Source organism: Benincasa hispida, chromosome 9 (genome assembly GCF_027475165.1).
Source record: "Benincasa hispida cultivar pf3 chromosome 9, pf3_genome.v1.1, whole genome shotgun sequence".
Lineage (NCBI taxonomy): Eukaryota > Viridiplantae > Streptophyta > Magnoliopsida > Cucurbitales > Cucurbitaceae > Benincasa > Benincasa hispida.
In genome coordinates, this window is record NC_143486.1 from 10683532 (window position 1) to 10706142 (window position 22611).

Here is a 22611-nt window from a genome sequence, read left to right on the forward strand (position 1 = left end):
CTGAGTTATTACAGGAAAAAAAAAGTTACTAATAAAAAAAATATGATAAATAACTCAAAACAATAAAATGGAATCTTAAATCATAACTCGAGCAATGAGGTCGGATTTGGTACGCTCAATTCCATCATTGAACCATATCTAATTAAGAACCGACTCCCAATAAGATAATGCCACGTCGTTCCCCAGATGGGCCCAATGGATTGGCTTTATGGACTAAAATAAATGGATCCCAGATTTCAGTCTAATTCAGATTGTATAAATATTGAATCTTTTTTATTTATTTTTTGAAGCCCTGAAGAAGAAGGAATCGACATTCAACTCCCATTTTCCTCGTTCTTCAAATTTGATTAATCAACGACGATAACAAAGACGACGGTAAGACCGTTGACCCTGAGATTTAGGTTCTTTTTTCCGTTTGATTTTTGATCGGAGAAAGAAGAGAGAAGAACAACTTTCAATTCCATTATTTTTGGAGTAGGTTCTTATTTTTCTTTCTGGGGTTGGTCAATGCCATTGTTATTTTGCTTCTTGATCTGTATTATTGCATAAATTCCTAACTTCTATGAATGGAAATGGATAGTAAAACTAGATATGTTGAATTGCAATCCCAGATTGATATTCAAAACCCCAGATCGGCTGATCCAAAACATTCAAATTATCCCCATAATGAGGAAGGTTTGGTTGGATCCAAAACATTGAATGGGTATACGGATGATAAGGATGATCTCTTCAATGATTTGGATTTTGATGTTGATAGCCATCCGCTTATCACTGGGGAGCCTCGAGGTGAGTCGAGGATTTCAGGGGCTGTTTTTAATCTCACGACCTCGATTATTGGAGCTGGGATTATGGCTTTACCTGCCACCATGAAAGTTCTTGGAGTTGTTTTGGGGTTTGTTTTGATAGTTTTGATTGGTATTTTATCTGAATTTAGTGTTGAATTGTTAGTGAGATTTTTGGTTATTTCTAAATCTTTGTCGTATGGAGAGGTTGTTCAGTGTGCATTTGGGAGATCTATGAAGGTTCTGACTGAAATCTGTATAATTGTGAACAATGCTGGTGTTTTGGTTGTTTATTTGATTATTATGGGTGATGTTATGTCTGGTTCTGTTCGTCATATTGGGGTTTTTGATCAGTGGTTGGGGCATGGATTTTGGGATCACAGAAAGCTTTTGATTTTGGTTGTGTTGGTGGTTTTTCTAGCACCCCTTTGTGCTCTAAACAAGATTGATTCCTTGAGTTTGACTTCTGCTGCTTCGGTTGCTCTCGCCGTCATCTTTGTTATAGTTGCTTGTGCTATTGCTTTGATTAAGCTTGTAGAAGGAAAGATTGAGCCTCCAAGAATGAGTCCTGATTTCGGATCCAAAAAGGCGATTTTAGACCTCCTTGTGGTGGTTCCAATAATGACCAATGCTTATGTCTGTCATTTCAACGTGCCGCCTATATATAACGAGCTTGAAACAAGGTCTCCACAGAAGATGAATACAGTGGGGAGGATCACAACCGTGATATGTATTGTGGTTTATGCTTTGACTGCCATATCTGGTTATTTACTTTTTGGAAATGATACCGAGTCCGATGTGCTGACGAATTTTGACAGGGATCTAGGAATTCGATTCAGCTCCGCGTTGAATTACATTGTTCGAATTGGATATATTCTTCATTTAGTTCTTGTTTTTCCAGTTATCCATTTCTCTTTACGACAAACTGTCGATAACTTGGTATTCGAGGGGTCGGCACCACTTTTAGAGAGTAGGAAGAGGTCTCTGACCTTGACAGTTGTGTTATTGGCACTGATCTATATTGGTTCAACCATGATTCCCAACATTTGGACGGCCTTTAAATTTACAGGGGCAACAACAGCAGTCTCTCTGGGATTCATATTTCCATCAGTTATTGCATTAAAACTAAGCAAGAAGAGTGGGCAGGGGAGCTTGAACGCAACAGAAAAGCTCTTATCATGGTTGATGTTAGGGCTGGCTATCATTGTTGGTATTGTTGGATTGATTGGTAATATCTACAGCTTAAGCAATCGGTCCTGAGTAACCATTCTTTTTAAGTGTTTATATTTTTGCATAAGACTTGTCAATTCATGTTAATTGATCTTCCAGAGCTAGATTTATTTGGTGCTCTATTTGCTACCACGACTGCATCGTTCAGGAACTCGTACACAAATGGCATTGCTCGAGGTATGGAAAAGGATAGTTTTGTTTTGCAGCATTGCTCGAGAGATTTGCAACCATTACTGAGAGAGTGATGTACCCTATCATTTGAATATTGCATGGATAAATTAGTGAAGGAGTCAAAATTTTCTCGAACAAAATACTATGTAACTTAAAATTTTGATATTGTTTTGCAACTGCAATTTTGCAGAAGTGAAAGTATCAGCTCTTAGAAGGTAAATTTACTTTTATTCAATGCAAACTCATTCTGATCAAACAATTTGAAATGTATGTTTACAATCTTGAAACATATAACTTGTCCTTGACTGATCTCTATCAGTACAGAAAGGACGTTACATTGAAAATAAAAATGCTCGATTCCTCTATGTGGTGGTGGTGTTCTCAGTCTGTGTCTTGAAAACTTTATCATAGGTGTGATTATTTGAGTTCTTGATGGATAAAACAGAGGATTGTTCCATAGAGTTGAAACATCCATTAATCTGTCGACCAACTCATTGCCAATGCCCGGGTTAATTATAAGAATGATATAAAAGAAAAAGTTTGAAGCCACTAGTTAAATTTGAATTTCCATCTTTTATACAGCTAGCTCACTAGTAATCCCTGCAGCTACATAAACCATCAACAAAATGGTGGAACCTATTCCCATTTCTTATGATTATCTTTTGTGTGACTCGAGAGAATTTTCATGAAGGTGTGACAATCTCCACAAATCCAAAGATTCTTCATGATTCGAATTGGCATCTTGTTTGACGTGTGCAAGATCCCGTAAGCAATGGCAAGCTGCTCACTATGGTACATAAGTTCAATTCATTTTTGTTCTTCCACATCATGAAGCACACAATTTGTATCTGGCACATAACCTGCCGTGATGAGACGTTTTAACAACGCCTTCAAGCACAAATGAATCTCTTCAAGGTCATCATAAGAATAGTCATTGGTAAGAAAATAGTGTACCCTGCACTTGATCTGAATCCAAGTGACTCCTGGTTCTTTTGCAACTCCCTTGTTTTTCATCGTGTTCGGATTTCCGAAACCTTCTCCCAGAGACCTTTACATGCATAGACATTAGATAATATAACATATGTTCCAGGTCTTTCAGTTCCATGTTAAGTAGCCTTCCTGCAACTTTTTCTGGAAGTTCTAAATTACTATGGATCCTACAAGCACCAAGAAATGCCTCCCATATCACACAATCCTGATTAACCAGAATGGTTTCGATGAGAGCTTCAGCATCAGAAAGATTTCCAGCCCTGCCAAGAAGATCAACCATACATGTATAATGCTTTGAGAGGGTAATTCCATGATGATTCATGGAACTAAAATACTTCTAGCCCTGATCTATTAATCCGGCATGGCTACAGGCACACAGAACACCAACGATTGTGATTTCATAGGGAAAAATTCCTGCAGCTTCCATTTGTTTGAAAATCTCAATAGCCTCTTCTCCTAGTCCATTCTGTGCACAGCCAACTATTACTGCATTCCAAGTAACCGTGACTCGAATGATCATCTCTTCGAACACAGAAATGCCTTCAAGACTGCCACATTTGAAATACATTGTTATCGGAGCATTACAGACAAATAGATAAGAATTGAGCCCAACTTTGTATGTCAACGCATGAATTTGTTCCCCAAGCTTGGTAGTGCAAGGGATGCACAGGCAGAAAGGAGGGAGGAAATTGTCGATTTGTTTGGCTTTGTCCCCAGAGAGAATGTCAAGAAACAATTTGAACTCAACATTCTCACACTTGGCTTGTTCTTAAGCTGAACTAATGATAGTCCAAGACACAACATCACGTTCTGGCATCCTTTCAAAAGTCTTCTGTGCATCATCCAACATGTAGTTCTCCACAAACCCACTGATGAGAGAGTTCCAAGATACAGTATCTTTACTTTTCATCGTGTTAAATAACAGAAAAACATCATTTATGCCATTACATTTTGCATACATTGATATTAGTCCATTTCCCACAAATAAATTAAACTGACACCTCATTTTGATGGAGAAAGAATGTATCCGTCTACCAACCTTTACAAATCCAACATTTGAACAAGCAAAGAGGGCACTAGTGAAGCTTGAATGATTTGGTACAGTTCCTGATCGATGGAGTTCAACAAACAACTCCAAAGCTTCAATGCTTTGACCATTTTGTACAAGTTCATCGATCATGGCTGCCCAAGAAACAGCATTCCGCACAGGCATTCTCGAAAGTATCCTTTGCTTCTTCAAGCATTCCATTGTGCGCATCGGCAGCAACCATAGCATTCCAAGCAACAACATTGGGATTCACAATCTCCTCAAACATATTCCTGGCATCACCAATCATTCCCTTCTGACCAAAGGCAGTAACAATCACCGTTTGAATAGCAACACGTTTCTGAGAAGTTCTCTCATACAATGCAATGGCGTCGTTTAATCTATTACACTGAGAGAAAGCTGAGATCATGGAGGTCCATGAATATTCATTCCTCTCCGGCATTGTTTCAAAAAAAACAAAATGCAGGCTCTAGACTTCCATTCCTCGTATAAGCATTAAGAATTGCTGTCCCCGCAAGAACATCATTCTCATAACCAGTCTTTACAGCCATTGTTCTCAAACTCTCAAGCAACACCAAATTATCCAACCAAGTAACCGTTGAGAAAGCAACCACAAATGTATCCTGATTAGGCCTCGCCCCATTCCTCAACATCCAAGAAAACACAGGCCAAGCTTCTCGACACTCACCAATCTCAACATACCCAGATATCATAACCATCCACGATACAGAATTCCGCTCCTCCATACGATCAAAATGCTCGCAAGCCTCAACAACCATTCGAGAATGACAACATTCCTCTCGGGCATTTCGTCGAACAGTTTCCGCGCAGTCCTCAAATCACCAATTCGTATATACCTACCAGTCAACGCATTCCAAGAAACTACATTGCGCTCCAGCATGGACTCAAAAACAATCCGAGCCTCATGTATAAGCCCATGTCTCGCATACCCCGCCAGCATAATCGTCCAAGTTCTCACATTCTTCCCACGAAAAGCATCGAAAAGAGCTTTTGCTTGGCGTAGAAGTCCGTTCTGGGCATACCCAGAAATCATCGAGTTCCAGGTGAGTTGAAGGATCGTTTTGTTGCGTTGAAAAAGGATTGATTTGGGATTGTCCTGTGTTGGGAGGGGGAGAGTGGAGATACGACGAATGTGAAAAAGAAGAGGCCGTATAATCGAACATAGCGGGCGGCGTTGTAACCCTCACCACAAGAAATTTGGAGAACGAAGCAACTTACTTCTCCCGATTTTCGTCTCGTCGGGTTCCTTGTACGCATAGTCTCTGATTTAGGTGTTGACTCGAAATTTGGTATCACTTCTAAATTTGGTCTTCTATTTCACGTGTAAAAATACCATTTTAATCCTAATACGCGTTCGAGATCAGGCGATTTACGCTGTTCTTCTTCATTTTTTTCTTTAATTTTTTTTTCCAATTTTCTCCTTTTTTTTCTCTTACTTCTTCCTCTAGTTTTTTCCTCTTAACTTCTTCATAGTCAATTTTTTAGTTTTTTCCTTTTTAAGTTTTTTCTTCATTTAAATTCTTCCTCTCACTTTTTCCTTTAGTTTTTTTTCTCATAAATTTTTTTGTTTTTTCTTTCATTTGAATTCTTCCCCATTAATTTTATAATTTTTTCCCTCATTTGAATCTTACCCTAGCTTTTTTCTCTCCTATTTGGATCTCGCTTCTTTCTTCCCTCGCTATTTGATCTAGTTCCAATCTTTGATTTGAGATGAGAAAAGAAGAAGAATGGAATAAGTTAGAAAAAAACACACAGAAGAAGAAGAAAAAAAGGTAGAAGAAAGAAGAAAAAAAGAAGGCAGGAGAAAGAAGAAGAAGTGGGTGGAGGAAGAAGAAGAAGCTAGCGGAGGAAGAACGTAAAAAGAACAAAAGAAAAAAGAAAGAATAAAAAGGGAAAACGAGGAAGGAAGAATGAGAAGGAAGAAGTCTATTAAAATGGTAATTTCATGAATGGATGATGTAAGCCAAAAGCTCTTTTTTATTTGTTTTTAAAAGTGAGGTCAAATTTCATTTGAGTCTTATATTTTGGCTTTTTTTGTACGGATGACTATTTTTTGGGACCAAATGAAAAATTGGTACTTTCTAAAATTGAATGAAAATTGACATTTTGCTTATATCAGTATCTTGTGAATTTACTCATTTGACTCTAAAACTCATCTGCTTGTTGTGATTTATAAGTCTTCTTGATACTTGATATTCGATACTCAATCCTTGATCCTCGATATTTAATGCTCTATGCTTTATGCTCTATGCTTTATGTTATATGATCTATGTTATATACTAGCTACATGCTACTCGATCCTCGATCTTCGATACTTGATACTTGATACTTCAAGCTTGATGCATTACACTCTATGCTCTATGTTATATACTAGCTACATGCTACTCGAATGTTATATACTCTATGTTACATTCTCGATTCAAATTAACATAAAAAGGGGGCGGGGAGGGGGGGGGGGAATGAAACACAAAGAAAGGGGAAAAAAGAAGAAATGAACAAAAATGAACAAAAGAAAAAGAAAGAAAGAAAATGCAGAAAGAAAAACGCAAAAAAAAAAAAAAAAAGAATCACAGAAAAAAGGGAAAAAGGAAGAAGAAACTTGGAAAAAATAAAAAAATAAAAAATGCTGCAAAACAAAGAAAATAGATGAATAATGCATTTAGGGTTAAAGCGGTAATTTTACACAGTGATGACATAAATAGAAGGCCAAATTTCATTGTTTTTCAAAATGGTATCCATTTTTCATTTGTGCCTTTTATTTTGGATCATCTATGCCTTTTATTTTGGATCATCTATGCCATTTTCAAAAATTTCGGCTACTTGAGGCGGCGCAATAAAGAATTTCTCAAATTCAAGTGTTCTAATTAAATATATTTAAGTAATTAATTAATAATTTATATAAATAAGTAATTACATTACCTTTTTAAGAGCTATTTTTAAATATAGAAAAATAAACAAAAAATATTTACAAAATATAGCAAATTTTAGAACTATCAATAATAGACGTTGATAGCCACTGTTAGATTCTATCAGTATCTATCAGTGATATTGATAGACACTGATAGAAATCTATTAGTGTCTATCAGCGTCTATCATTGATGGTTCTAAAATTTTGATATATCTTGTAAATATTTTCAACAAATTTATCATTTGAAATAATTTCTCTATTTTTAATTGTAAAAAAAATTAAGTAAATATTTTAATAGATTATTATTGATTCGTAAAAAAAATAATTATATTAAATTTGTTAAATTTCTTTCCAGAAAATATTGATTTTTTTTTAAATGAATGTCAATTAGTTAATTAATTATATTTAAAAATAAAATTATATATGAAATGAAAAAAAGAGGAAGGGGAAAATTCAAAGGAAAAGATGCAAGGGAATGGAGCAATCCGATTGTTAAAAATAGTATGTCTGCGAATATCAACGGAGGGATCCTTCCCAAGTTAATGGACTAGATAATATTGAGAAAAAAAAAAGTAAAATTTTCATTTTGATAATCATTTCACTTTTTCTTTTTAAAAGTAAATTTTATAAATAATCATTTATTATAAATATTAAGATAATAGATGTCCATTAGATGAGCATGTTTAGTGTCTATTAATCATGTATCATGCCTTATTTTTCAAGGCGTTCCCTACTTGCCAAATTGTTTATAAATAGTGGCATTTTGTGGGTTTTGGAAGGCACACATTGAACAAATTTCATGAAAATTTGAGAAAGTGGAAAATTTAGAGAAATTTCTTATTTTATATTTTTCTAATTTATTTTATTTTGTTTATTTATATATCAGGTTTAATTTATTTTAATATTATATTATATTATATTTATTTTAATATTATATTTTATTTTGTCTTCTCATGGCTAAATGAAATAACGAGTTATTGATGAAAAATCGTGAATCGAGACCAGCTGGAACAACAACATTTCTTGAAGTGAATGTTGTGAATGTTAATAATAATCGTGGTTGAGGTCGTGACCATGGTAGAGGAAGAAATAATTATTATTTTCGTGGTGGTGGTTGTAATCATTCAAATTTCAAAAGAACCACACAAAATGATAATCACAAAGGAAAAGCTCCATGAGATAAGAGTTCAAAAGTGTTGAAAATAAATGCTTCCAATACGGAATGATAGGGCATTAGTCACATACATGTCGTACGTCAAAATACTTAGTTGATCTCTTTCAAGCTGGATCTAAAGGAAAAAGATAAAAATGTGGAAGCAAATTTTGTATACTAGGATAATGACATATTTGACCCATCCCATATGATAAATTTGAATGTGGAGGACTTCTTTGAATCTCCTGAAGAGAAAATCGACATAATTGATAGAACATCAAGTGTTTCATTTGACTTTGAAAATATCTAGATTTAATGTCTTTTTTTATTCATCTCCATGTTTTTTTTTCTTCTTTTAGTAGATGTTAGCCTTTATGTATTCTAAATGTTGTTTTTCTTTTTATAATTATTTTCTTTTAATGAAGAAACTCGAATCATTTTCATATGTTGAGTGACTAAAAAATGGGTAAAGAAGATCTATGTTTGGCAGACAATTTATCTACACATAAAATACTTACAAGTAGAAAATATTTTTCCAAACTGACAATGCTGGAAGCAAAAGTCAATACAATATCGAGTTCTACAAACTTGATTGAAGGATTTGGAAAAACAAATATTGTTTGCTTAGAGAAACAAAATTTACAATTGACAATGCATTGTTCTCTAGTCAATCAAAGAGAAATCTACTTAGTTTTAAAGATATACGCTGCAATAGTTATCATATTGAGACTGATAGAAAGAATAATATAGAGTATCCTTATATTATATCTACTGTCTCATATGAAAAATGTATATTGGAAGAGATGTCTACTTTGTCTTCAGGATTTTATTATACTCATATACGAGTAATTGAAGCATATGCAACAATAAACCTGAAGTACATGAATCCAGACATATTTACAATCATGATCGATTGGGTCATGTAGGATCTATAATGATGAGAAAAATTATTGAGAATTCAAATGGACATCCATTGAAGAGCCAGACGATTCTTCAATCTAATGAATTATCATGTGATGCTTGCTCTCAAGGAAAATTGATAATTAGACCATCACCAACAAAAGTGAGGATTGAATCACTTGCATTTTTAGGACAAATTCATGGTGATATATGTGGACCTATTAACCCACCGAGTCATTTAGATATTTTATGGTTTAATAGACGCATCCAGCAGATGATGTACTTATTATCCAGCTGAAATCTTGCATTTGCAAGATTATTGCTCAAATAATTAAGTTAAGAGCACAATTTCCTGATTATACAATTAAGACCATACTTGTGAATTTACATCCCAAACTTTTGATTATTATTGTAAGTCAAATGAGATAAGTGTTGAACATCCTGTAGCTCATGTTTATAACAAAATGGTTTAGCAGAATCATTCATAAAACGTTTGCAGTTAATTACTAGACCATTATTTATGAGAGCTAAGCTTCCTACATCTGTATGGGGACATGCTATTTTGCATGCAACGTCACTTATACGCATTAGGTTAGTATCTTATCATAAGTACTCACCATTACAATTAGCTTATGGCCATGAGCCAAATATTTTGCATCTGAGAATTTTTGGATGTGTAGTATATGTTCCAATTACTCCACCACAACGTACTAAGATGAGTCCTCAAAGGAGGTTAGGACTATATATTGGATATGATTTTCCATCAATTATTAAATATCTTGAACCTCTAATGAGTGATGTATTTATTGCACAATTTGTTGAATGTCATTTTAATGAGATTTTTTTAACACTAAGGGGAAGAATTAAAAAGTTGAAAAAATAAATTACATGGAATGCATCATTATTATCTCATTTAGATCCCCATATAGATCAATGTGAACTTGAAGTTCACAAGATAATTCATTTATAATATATAGAAAATAAATTACCAGATACATTTATAGATGCAAAGAAAGTAACTAAGTCACATATATTAGCTGCAAATGTTTCATCGAAAATTGATATCTAAACACAACAAGTTGACACTAATGAGTCTGGAACACGCCTAGACCAATGGATTCTAAAGATAAAATTCATCGACAAAGAAAAATAATTAATAGTCAAGAAGACTTGGTTGATGATGTAAATAACCTTGAAGAAATTCATGACATGACTAGCGAGGAAGGTAAAATACCTAACGATAATGATGAGATCTCAATAAACTATGTCATGACAGGAAAAAAAATGGAACTGAACTCATGTAGTTATTGACAACATTTTTGCGTATAGTATTGTTCTTGATATTATATTTGAAAGTGAGGATCCTGAACCAAAATCTGCTGAAGAATGTCGACATAGAAAAGATTGGTTTCAGTGGAAAAAGCAATTGAGGCAGAATTAAACTCACTTTCAAAACGTCAGGGTTTTTGGACCAATAGTCCTAACATCGGTGTTAAACTTGTGGGATACAAATAGATATTTTTAAGGAAAAGAAATGAAAATAATGAGGTCACAAGATATAAAGCAAGACTACTTATACAAGGTTTTTCACAAAGACCTGATATTGATTATGAGGAGACATATTCTCAGTGGTGAAGCAATTACACTAAGATATTTAATTGGTCTGACTGTGTATGAAAATCTGGACATGTATCTTATGGATATAGATATGGATGTAGTCACAACATATTTATATGGATCTCTTGATAATGATATTTACATGAGACTCCAGAAGATTTAAGGTATCTGAAACATATAAATCAAATTCTCGGGAATTGTATTCAATAACATTACAGAGATCATTATATGAATTGAAACAATCAGGACGAATGTGGTACAATCGCTTGAGTGGATATTTATTGGAACAAGGATAACAAAACAATCTAATATGTCCATGTATTTTTATAAAGAACTCACAATCAGGATTTGTTATTATGATTGCATATGTTGATAATTTAAATATAATTGGAACTCATGAAGAACTTTCAAAGGCAATAGAATATCTTAAGAAAGAATTTGGGATGAAAGATTTCAAAATAATAAAATATTTTCTTGATTTACATATTGAGCATTCAGCATATGGGATATTTGTTCATCAGTCAACTCATACAGGAAAATTTTTGAAAATATTTTATATAGACAAAGCACATCCATTGAACATTCTAATGGAAGTTCGTTCATTATATGTGAGGAAAGATATATTCCGACCTTGAGATGATAATGAAGAACTTTTTGGTTCTGAAATACCATATCTTAGTGCAATTGGTGCACTTATGTATCATGCTAAAAATACAAGACTAGATATTACATTTTCAATAAATTTACAAGATATATTACGACCTCGAGATGATAATGAAGAACTTCTTGGTTCTGAAATACCATATCTTAGTGCAATTGGTGCATTTATATATCATACTAAAAATACCAGACCAGATATTGCATTTCAGTAAATTTATTAGCAAGATATAGTTTTTCTTCACAAATAGACATTGGAATGGAGTTAAGCATATACTCCATTATCTCCAAGGAACAATTGATATAAGTTTGTTTTATTCAAATAAATCAAATTTTGATCTAGTTGGTTATGCAGAATCTGGATATTTATCAAATCCACATAAAACTAGTTTTCAGTCCGGTTATCTATTCACATGGAAGAACTGCTATATCATGGCGATCGGTGAAACAAACCATAGCAGACACTTCCTCAAATCATGCTGAAATTCTTGCAATTCACGAGGCTAGTCGAGAATGTCTATGGTTAAGATTAATGACTCAACACATTCGTAGAACATGTGGTTTTTCTTCTAGTAAAAATCTTCCAACGATATTAGACGAAGACAACACAACATACATATTCTAAATTAAAGGAGGATATATTAAGAGAAATAAAACAAAACATATTTCATCAAAGCTTTTCTACACATGATTTTGAAGAAAATGGTGACATCACTATACAAAAAAAATTGTTCGAAAGATAACTTGACAAGACTTATTTACAAAGATATTATCTACCGCAACATTTGAAAAACGGGTGCACAACATTGGAATGTGGCGACTTAGAGATCTCAAGTGATGTGTTTACATGAGGGAGAGTAAATATATTTTTTAGGAGTATAAATCATATGAAATATATACTCTTTTTCCTCCACTAGGATTTTTTTTCCATTGGTTTTTTCCTAGTAAGGTTTTAAAGTGACATATTACATATATATATATATATATATAAGACATCTAAGGGGGAATATTATAAATATTATGATAATAGATGCTCATTAGATGCTCATACTTAGTGTTCATTGACCATATGTCATGCCCTGCATTCCCAAAATGTCGTCCATATATCTACATTACACATTATTAATGTCCATATAATCCACCTCATACTTGCCAAGGTTTTGGAGTTAGAGAAATTTCTTATTTTATATTTTGCTATTTTATTTTTTTTATATATATTATGTTTAATTTATTTTAGTATTTATTTATTTTATTATATTATTATATTTATTTCAAAATTATATTTAATTGATATTTGTGTTCCCGTTTGCTTCTTAAGTTCACAATACCATTCAATTTTTTGTTTTTAATAATTATGCTTATTTCTTATGCTATTTTAATCATGATTTTCATATTTTATATGTACATATTTAAATTCTCAAATAAATTCGAAAACAAAAATAAAGTTTTAAAATTATTTTTTAGTTTTCAAAACTTAACTTGAAGTTTGAAAATACTGCTGAAATGTAGACAACAAAACTTAAAAACCAATAAATGAAAATAGTTTGTGTAAACTTAAATTTAAAAAACTAAGGCTCCGTTTAATAACCATTTGATTTTTTTGTTTTTATTTTAGAAAATTAAGCATATATCATCCACATTTCTTACCATAATTTTCATTTTTCTTAAGTACAATAGTTGAATTCCTAGTCAAATTCTAAAAACAAAAATAACTTTTTAAAAGCTACTTCTTTTAATTATCAAAATTTGGCTTGATTTTTTAAATCATTAGTGAAAAGTAGATAAGAAAGAAAGAAATTTGGAGGTGAAAGTAGTGTTAAAAAACAAAATGATTATCAAACAACGCTATAAAAAATTATTGATACGTAGTATTTTAAAATTTATTTCAGATAACAAAACATAACAAAATTATGGGCGGAAATAGTAACTACAAACTTAATCTTGAAAAAACCAAACCACATTTAATAATCATTTTACTTTTATTCTCTGTTTTAAAAAACTTTGCCTGTTTTCCACACTATTTTTCAATAAGTTTTTCACTTACCTTAAAATGCACATTTAAATACTAAGAAAAGCTTCAAAAACAAAATCAAAGTTCTTTAAAAGTTACTCCTTTAATTTAGTTTTAAAATTTTTATTGTAGTTGTTAAAAAAAAAAGGTTTAAAAAGGAGATAATATAACAAGAAAAACCATCGATTAATTGTAAACTTAATTTTCAATTAGACCTTATAACTTCTGAAATTTTCAACAAGAATTAAAATTTCACAGGGAGGCAAATGGAAAAAATCATCCCGTCTCCATCTATAAACATCCCAGTAATTATCAAGAGAAACTTTTAGATGGCAGAGATATAATTTGAATCGAAACTAATCTTTTTTATCTTAATAAATCATTGAAAATAATTCATACACATTGAGTAATAAGATCATTTCTTTTTAAAAAGTTTAATTCCTTCTCCAATGGAGAGATTGTATCTCAATTACCGCTAAACTATAGTTCTGTCATTATTTACAAGATCAGACCGCCAATCCAATTATATACCAAAACAATTTCAGTTCAAAGCCCTAAACACAACAAAAATACTAATTACGTTCTTTATCATCTTCATCTACCTTTCCCTAGCAATTCCATAAATTAATCCAACATCAAAACAGAAAACGCTTAATCATGCTTCGAATTTCGCTTTCCTCTGTACACAACACACAAAATTCCCTCGGGAAAACAGAAATGATCCACAAAGAATTTCAAATCATCAATCACATACATACATACGCGATGATTCACGATCAAGAAACAGCCAAGCGATGATCCAAATCGACGACGACATTGCAAAATCGAGAAGGTTTAGGCTGGAAATTCCTCCGTCTCTGAAGATCGTGACTCGACGGCTTTACGATCTGCATCAGAAACGCCTTAACGAGATGATCCGTCGTCGCCGCCGCCTTCGATTGGCTTCCACGCGGCTGCGGCGGCATTTTGTCGGAGGCCTTCGATGGACGGCGGTGGAGGCTGCAGCGGAAAGAGCCGGGATGGGTGGTCGGAGCGCAGAGACAGAGGCGGGAAGAGGAAGCGGTCTTGTTCGCCATTGGAGACAGGGGAAGTTGTAACTGACATCTGCATGTGAGAATTGAGTGATCGCTTTTTCGGCGTTTTTATTTATGGAAACTCCTTCCGTCGGAGTTAAGCTTCCTCTGAAGGGTAAATATGTAATTTAAGATATCTTTTTAGACTATTTTTTTTTAAAAAAAAATTAAACTACTTCGTCACTATGTTTTGATTAATTTTAGTAACGGTACTTTTAAAATATTTATTTTAACTATTATATTTTTAACTTTGGTTCATCTTAGTTATCGTATTTTCAAAAAATTATCATTTTAATTCCTTCATTTTTGTTTATATTTTATTTTTAAGGTATTAAAATGATTAGTTTTCCAAAGTTCAAGAACAAAAATAAAAAGTACAAGGGTCAAAATAGTATTTAAATCTAAAAAAACGCTTATATTCCGTAACATCTCGAGTTTAGGAGGGGGACATGAACGAATCGAGATCACATCCGAATGAGAGGATCTTGAGGATATAAAAATACGGTTAAAAAAGGATTAAAAGAATTAAGAATTACTACCTATACCAACAAAGTATACCTTCATTTCCAATTGCTTAATCATAGGAATTCCAAAGTTACACGTGGTTAGCTTGAAATAATTCTATATTGAATATCCTCATGGGAACTTTCATAGGATACATGTGAGTGAAGATAAAGTATACTGAAAGGACCCGTGTTGGTTTTTAGGGATAGTTTCACTATTAAAAGCATCAAGACAAGCAAAGATGACATTGTCAAGTCGGATATTCAAAATATCCATATCATATACTTAAAAAAATACCAGCGTTACCCCTAAAATTTAATAAATGTTTCATAGCTACCCTAAGAGTTAGAAATCTTTTATAATTTTAGACATAAATTGAAAATTGAAACGATGTGAAGATGATCTAAGATAGTTTGATGATCTAATTTTTTGTTCAAGGTCATTGCTAGACAATAGATGTGCCAATTTCCGTTAAAAAAAAAAATTAATGAATTTTAACTACAAGATAGCTCTGAAAAGTTGATGAAAATTTAGGAGTGGTATTGAAATTATTTAAAATATATGGATATTTTCTTGACTAAGAACAAAGTTGAGGGGTATTTTAGGTAATTCAACTTTGTTTTATATTTCCTAATGTGTCCTTATCTTCTTGCGTGATGTGTGGGTAATGTTCCAGGGGCTTTTTGGTCTTTCGAATACTTGCCCATAGTGTCGCTGTACTGCCCTTGGTTTTGAATTTGGAACGCCCAATGTAAAAGACATTACAGTGGAAGCAAAACGTAAAAATTTGACGATTGAATTTTTCGAGATTAATACTAAATTATATAATTCAGGTTGAATCTTTTTTTTAGACAACATGTTCAATCTATTTTGTAAATTAGAAGTATTGTATTTATTTTTTAATATTTGACTAAAAATTAAAAATATTTCTTTTAAAAAATAATAAATGAATAAACTATATGCTCATAACATTAATTTATGACTATAGGAATGGTTACAATTGCTAAAGTATTTGTACTATAAACTTTAGAAGTTCGGTTCTCCAATTCCACTCATTAATTCAATATCTTTGTAAATAAATAAATAAATAAATAATTGTTACAATTAAACAAATGAATTTACAATTTTTTTTTTCATTTTTTTTTAAAAAATCAGGTGGCAGCACAACATAAATGAAAACAAAAATTTGATAAATCTTATACAATTAAACAAAAAAATGTTAATTTATATCCCTCCTATATACTTCAAAGATTTTGACAGTAACTTTAGGAGTAGTCAATGTCTTAAGGCTTATTTGGATTGACTAAAGAAGAAAATATTTTTAAAAAAATCATTTTTATTTAAACTATTTTTAATAAAAAAAAAGTTTAAAATATCTTTTAAAAATGTTTCAAAATTTATTTTGAGTAGTTGTTAAATACTTCAATTTTTTTCTAAAATAACTTGTTAAATTAAATCAAACACGCTCTTAGTTTTTCATAATTAAAAACTTGATTGCAGATTAAGTTGAAAGTTGAAAGTTTGAAATAGTTAGGAAGCGTTTTTTGTAATTTTTCTTTTGTTCATTTTTTTTTTGAAGAATTCAAACGATGATTAAATTAACTTTATAAAAGAAAGATGATACATGTATTTTATTTTATTTGAGAGAGTAGAGATTTCAACCTCAAATATTATACAATTCTAGAAGGATTTAGATATATATATATATATATATATATAAATTCGATAGATATGTATAAATAAAATATATTACGCCAATTGATTTAAGAATAAAAAATTAAACATGATATAAAGAAATATAAAAAAAGAGTAATAAAAAAATCCTTGTACATTCTAATGGACATTTATTTTATTTTATTTTATTTTAAAAAAGAAAAATAGATATGCATGGGCGTTCGAATGACGTGGCAATGAAAAGGAAGTGAAAACAAATCACAAACCAAAACACTGATAACGGAAACAACCGTCTACCAAAAGAAAACCAACCAAATGATACAAAATAGAGAATAGACAGAGAAAAGTAATAGAGGTTGGTTGGGTTTTTCATATAAAAAGTGATTTTCGTGAGTATTTAAAATATATAAATGAATTTAATTGTATAGATTAAATTCATTGTTAGAAATTTTTAATTTGAATTGAAACTTCAAATTAAGATGATGTTACATTTTCAAATTTATGACAGTTAAATTTCGAACGTCATCAATTCGAATAAGTTATGTTTGATTTTTGTCAAGTAACAACTCAATTAAATTAAATTTGACAAATGTTTCAAATTCTGTATTTATTTTATATTTTGATCTTGAGTTGAGTTGAAAGCAAATATCCAAGAGTTCTGTCAGATTTGAGTAGTTTGAGGTTGAAGTTTTACCAGAGTTGGTTGTTGTATCTTGTTGAAACAATTGATGTAGTCTACTTATAGCTTGTGTAGAGCGAATAATTATCTTCAGGACAAGGATTATCAGAAATGTGCCTCAACTATGTTTGGTTATCTAAAGGTTTTGAGATTTTTTTTTTCTTTTAAATCTTTGATTATTTCCATATCTAAAGCTTTGTTAATTTATCTAACTTACATTTGAATTTGTATATTATATACTATTTCTAGTTGATGTGTAAAAAATTTGCTATATGTATCATTCTCCCAACGCATAGTACTCTAAACATTTAGGTTGAAAGCAACTTTAAATATTACAAATACTAAAAGACCCAATAAATTTGTACATATAGGAAGTAAACAATAAATATAAATTAAATAACATAATATTAAATAATTCTAATATACAATATATTCAATACTCTGACCACCAACGATATGAAACTATCTTTTTAGTTTCATATTTTTCTTGAACTTAATTTAACCTTTTAATTAAAACATATATTTTCAACTATATTATATATATATATATGAATTTATGTATTGAAGGGAAATTAAAGATGCTAAAAATGTTACGGAATGTAAAGAAATACTTAGGTAAAGAGAGATCTAGAGGAATTCTTAATCAATTATCTTTTAGTTTTATAGGTTAAATCAATCAATCGATTATGTTTTTATTTTCATATTTTTTTTAACTTAATTTAACTAGTTGATTAGAACACATATTTTCAACTAAAATGTAATAGATTAAATATGCAAAGAAATACTTTGAGATGAAGAAAGGTGAAGAGAAACTCTTAAAATGGACATAATAGATATCCCATAGGCTAAAAATTATTATTCCTTGACAAAACTAAAAAGCAAAAGCCCCTTCCTTTTTGTCCTATTCTTTACAATTATGATCCTATGATTTTATCTATCACATAATAAAATTTATGGGGAAGAAGACAGCACCAAAGGTTGCAACTTGTAGGTGAGGAAGATAAAAAAAATAAAAAGAAACTAAATATAATTACAAGTTGAGTAATTGAATTTTTCTTTAAAAAAAAAAACTACAAAACAACATATTTAGAAACAAGAAACGCAAATCATTCAAAGTAAAAATAGAAGAAGAGACGAATCATGCTCAATCAATGTGTTAATCGTTAGCTATATCACATAGGAGAAAGAAACAAAATTCAATTTGAGCACAATCAACCTAGCTTCCTTGATGAAAAGAAAATCTCAGATAGTTCCAAAAAAAATATTATTAAGAAGTTGGACCAGTTTCAAGTAGTTAGACTCGACCTAACTATCAGCCACATTGATAGAATGAATACTGACAAGACTCTCGCAAGTAGTCATGGCTTCAAGAACCTTGATCTCATTGCACTTGAATGAACTTAAAACTAGTCAATCGCACACAACCTAGGTGATACCGAAGTTCATGAGTATTTTTTATTTAGTAATACCATTTGATATGAAACAAATGCAACAACTTTTACTCTTCCATATAATCGTACATAACATCGTCGTTTTCTACTACACCAATTTATGTAAATGATATTTTAAATGATATCATATATACCTTCTAATTTAAATATATTATTCGTCAAATTATTTATATCTTATTTTAATTAACTCTCTAATGTTTTTGGAACAAATTTCAAAGTTAATAATAGAGAGGGAGAGAGAGAGGGGCAAAGTTAAACCTGCCACAGTTTATGAATAGTTTGTATATTTTTAATCTAATTTTATTCAACTATACCTTAGAAATTTCACCCTCTAATTTTATTACTTGAAAGTAAAGCTTCCTGCCTGTTAATGTGAAAAGGAGAGCATGAAAATGGACATTCAGAGAGAGTTTTTGGACCTATTAAGCAAAAGGAAAAAAAAAAAAAAAACTTTGGTTGCATTACATTTAATATTAATTTGGTCTTATATTATAAATTTTTTAATTAAAAAATTGCAAAATAGGATATTGAAACATCTAAACCAATCTTGCTTTTATGAGATATACATCATATCAATACCAAACCATAGAATCTAAACTCAAAATTGAATTATTATCGATGTAATATAAGTCAATGATATCGATAGCATCAAACAAACAATACTCTCTACAAATTAGACAATTCTTTTTCTCTTATTTGACGTCCAACAATCCAAAAAAGAAAAGGAATAGTTACAAATATGACAAAGATCCAAAGTATTAACATATGTAGCACAATACAAAAATAAGTAAACAAAAAATAAAAAGATGCAGATATACCAAAATTTAAATCCAGAAGTCCATCAATAATAGACTATATCACTAATAGGACATCAACAATAAATCTATCACAAATAGATTTGGTTATATTTATAATTTTTTTATAATATTGCTATACAGTTAATTATTAGTGCTAACAATACTACCTATTGCTTAAGGATTAATAAGGAAAGGCAGCAAGCTAGGTCTCGTCTGTGTTGAAATGATTGAAGAACCGAGAGCAGCTATAAACTGAGGAAAATGCTTGCAATGCAGTCATGGCCAAGAGCAAAATGGTAGCCAGAAGTGCAAGCAGTGGCCATGAACCAAACACATACTTTTGTAGCAATTTTGCAGCTTTAACCTTCCATCTACTACTGTAATGCTTATTTACATCTTCAATTACCTTATCCAAGAATGGCACTTTCGTCAACTTGATGGATTTGCTCATCCCGTTCCAGAGCTCGGCGACTTCTGCATCACTATTCAAATGGTTAAGAATGATTCCTTTTTCCTTCAGCAATCTCACGTCCTCCTCAGAATCGATGATGCCGTTCACTAGTTCAATGAAACGGGTGAAAACCAAAGGCCCTGATGGTTTTGAAGCTTCATATGCTGCTAAGTTTCTCAATACTACTTCAGAGTTCACATCGAGATTAATGGTAGTAAGGTATAATATCGCTGCCTTTGAGTTGAAGGCCACAGCTGAGACGCCTCCATCGATGGGTGAGAAACAAACACCCGATTTTGTCAGCTCGGACACTGAAGGAATTGCTATTTCCTCCAACAAAGGAAGTTTAACTTTCCCAACTTTCCTTGAACTCCCCTTTTCTAGATCATTTTCTTCTTCACCTTTTCCCAGTGAAAATAGGTGTTCGAGAGGCTTCATCAGAATCACAATTCCAGGAAGTTTAGAGATGATTGTCCATGGCAGTTTGAAGATCACTTGTAAGGGTCTAGAACAAACTATTCTTCTAAATAAATGTACCGGACCTTTGTTAAACTTTGAGAGAATCTTCCAAATTTCACTTCCCAGTCTACTTAAGGAGCAGCAAAAGTGCTTAAAGGCGTTTGCGTTTTCAACATTTTCTTTGACGGGTTCCTTTTGATTTTGATTATTTTCCAATATCTCCAATGGGTCAGTCAACTTTGGAGTAATCATTCTGTACAGAAAATCAACCAAATGAAAGCATTCCGAGACTGACACTTGAAGTTCCACCAATCTTCTGTCACCTTGAAAGGAGAAAGATCTTCATACAGTCCCAGCAACATAGAAAGCAACAACTGATCTGCTGGTTCCAGAGCTGAAGATTGAAGTTCCAACATCTTTCTCAAAAGAAATAGAGGTATCTGATTCTCAAGCATTAATATGTCTCTCAGAATGGCATTATGTGCTGACATCCTTCCCTCATAATCTACCATTACCAAACATGACAACTTTGAGGAAACCCTTGAGACACTCTTTTCTTCACTGACGGTATATACTCGGAGGACCTCCAGCAGGAAGGAGACGTCGATGGCCATCATCCAAGCAAATGTTTCACTGTTGAAATTGAGGTATTTGTGGTAGTACGCCCGGGTCTTTCGCTCGTACTTGGTCAATTTCTCAACGAGATGGTGAAACTTGAGGCTTTGGAGCTGTTTTTGAGCTTTTTTGGCTGCAGCAATCTTGTACCTCTCCATCACATACAGCTCTTGGCGCCAGTGATGGTATGGACCAATTGCAACTTCCTGTGGAGTATAGGAATCAGGATGGGCCATAAGAGACTTAGGGACAGTGCATATGCATGCTGGATTTCCTATGTCTTCCTCATGCTCTTCTTCATCAAAGGATTGACGAATTTGACTGACCCATCTTTCCTCAAAGCCTGAGTTTAATCCCCAAGAATTTCCAGCAGGAAGAGAATGTAATCGTGATTTGCTGGAGAAACTCATGGTGAGTACTGGGATAGTAATATTTCTGCAATGAATTGGTACCGGGCAATTAGAATGTTGGATGTTTTATAAGCTTACAAACCATCAATATCATCACTAATGAATAATTCATTTCACTTTCGTCAAGGCTAATGTGTTGTGAAACTATCCTTCAGTGATTTTTAACCAAACGTTAGACACAGTCCTACCACCATCTTAGAATTTTGACAACGAAGTTTTCGTGTGCTCAGGCAGGGGAAAGAAATAACATAAAAAACGTGGTTTAATGTACTGGTTTTTTAAGCCCATACAACAATTAAAGGTCATAAAAAGACAGAAATGACGGTAGAGAAAAAAGAGAAGCTACTGATAACCAACGACTTGGATGTGGAAGCTCAATAATTTTCAGGCTGAAGTAAGGAAAGTTATAACAAAAAATATATATTTCACATATTTATCATGCATGCTATATCGTCTTTTGTTTCTTTGTCTTCATCAATAAAAGAGACAATAACCTACTTCCCTTTCATATGCCAATGGAAACAATTTCCCCAACACATAATCAAGGAATCACACGTTTTTTTATAAGTGTTGTCCTACACAAAAGATAGAATTCTTCAAATTATTCAAGAAATTGTTTGGTGACACTATTTGACACAAGGGCTCTGTTTGAGACCATGAAGTGCCTTATGGAGGAGAATCACATAGTTAGGATATTGTTGATTTAAAACCAGTTGGTTGTTTGATATACACCTCTTCAGAGATATCCCCATTTAAAAATGCATTGTGAACATCAAGTTGTCTAATAACCCAATTGTTAGACAAAGCAATAGTCAAAACAATACGGATTGTAGTAGGCTTGACAACCGGACTGAAGGTTTCAAAATAATCAACACCATATTCTTAGCTAAACCCTTGGGAAACTAATCTAGCCTTAAACCGATCAACCTCACTTGATTACTTAAGTTTAAGTCAGAACACCACTTACTCCCAATGAGTTTTCTATTAGGAAGTAAAGGCACTAAAAATCA

General features: G+C 32.1%; 1 protein-coding gene and 2 pseudogenes across 2 annotated transcripts; 1 reads left to right on the plus strand and 2 right to left on the minus strand.

The window, feature by feature from the left end:
* The first annotated feature begins 248 nt into the window (after positions 1-248).
* Positions 249-2548, plus strand: LOC120085988 (Transmembrane amino acid transporter family protein). Of its 2 annotated transcripts, XM_090317565.1 has the most exons (2): positions 249-375; positions 612-2548. In XM_090317565.1, the coding sequence occupies exon 2, from the start codon at positions 849-851 to the stop codon at positions 2040-2042; it is 1194 nt and encodes a 397-aa protein (XP_090173691.1). In that variant the 5' UTR covers positions 249-375; positions 612-848; the 3' UTR covers positions 2043-2548. The 2 variants fall into 2 exon arrangements, with proteins under 2 accessions (XP_090173691.1, XP_038898286.1); XM_039042358.2 differs by having other exon boundaries at positions 250-2548.
* A 162-nt stretch (positions 2549-2710) lies between these two features.
* Positions 2711-14564, minus strand: LOC120084529 (pentatricopeptide repeat-containing protein ELI1, chloroplastic-like; annotated as a pseudogene).
* A 5238-nt stretch (positions 14565-19802) lies between these two features.
* LOC120086746 (putative UPF0481 protein At3g02645 pseudogene) lies at positions 19803-21697 on the minus strand (annotated as a pseudogene).
* Between the last annotated feature and the right edge of the window lie 914 nt (positions 21698-22611).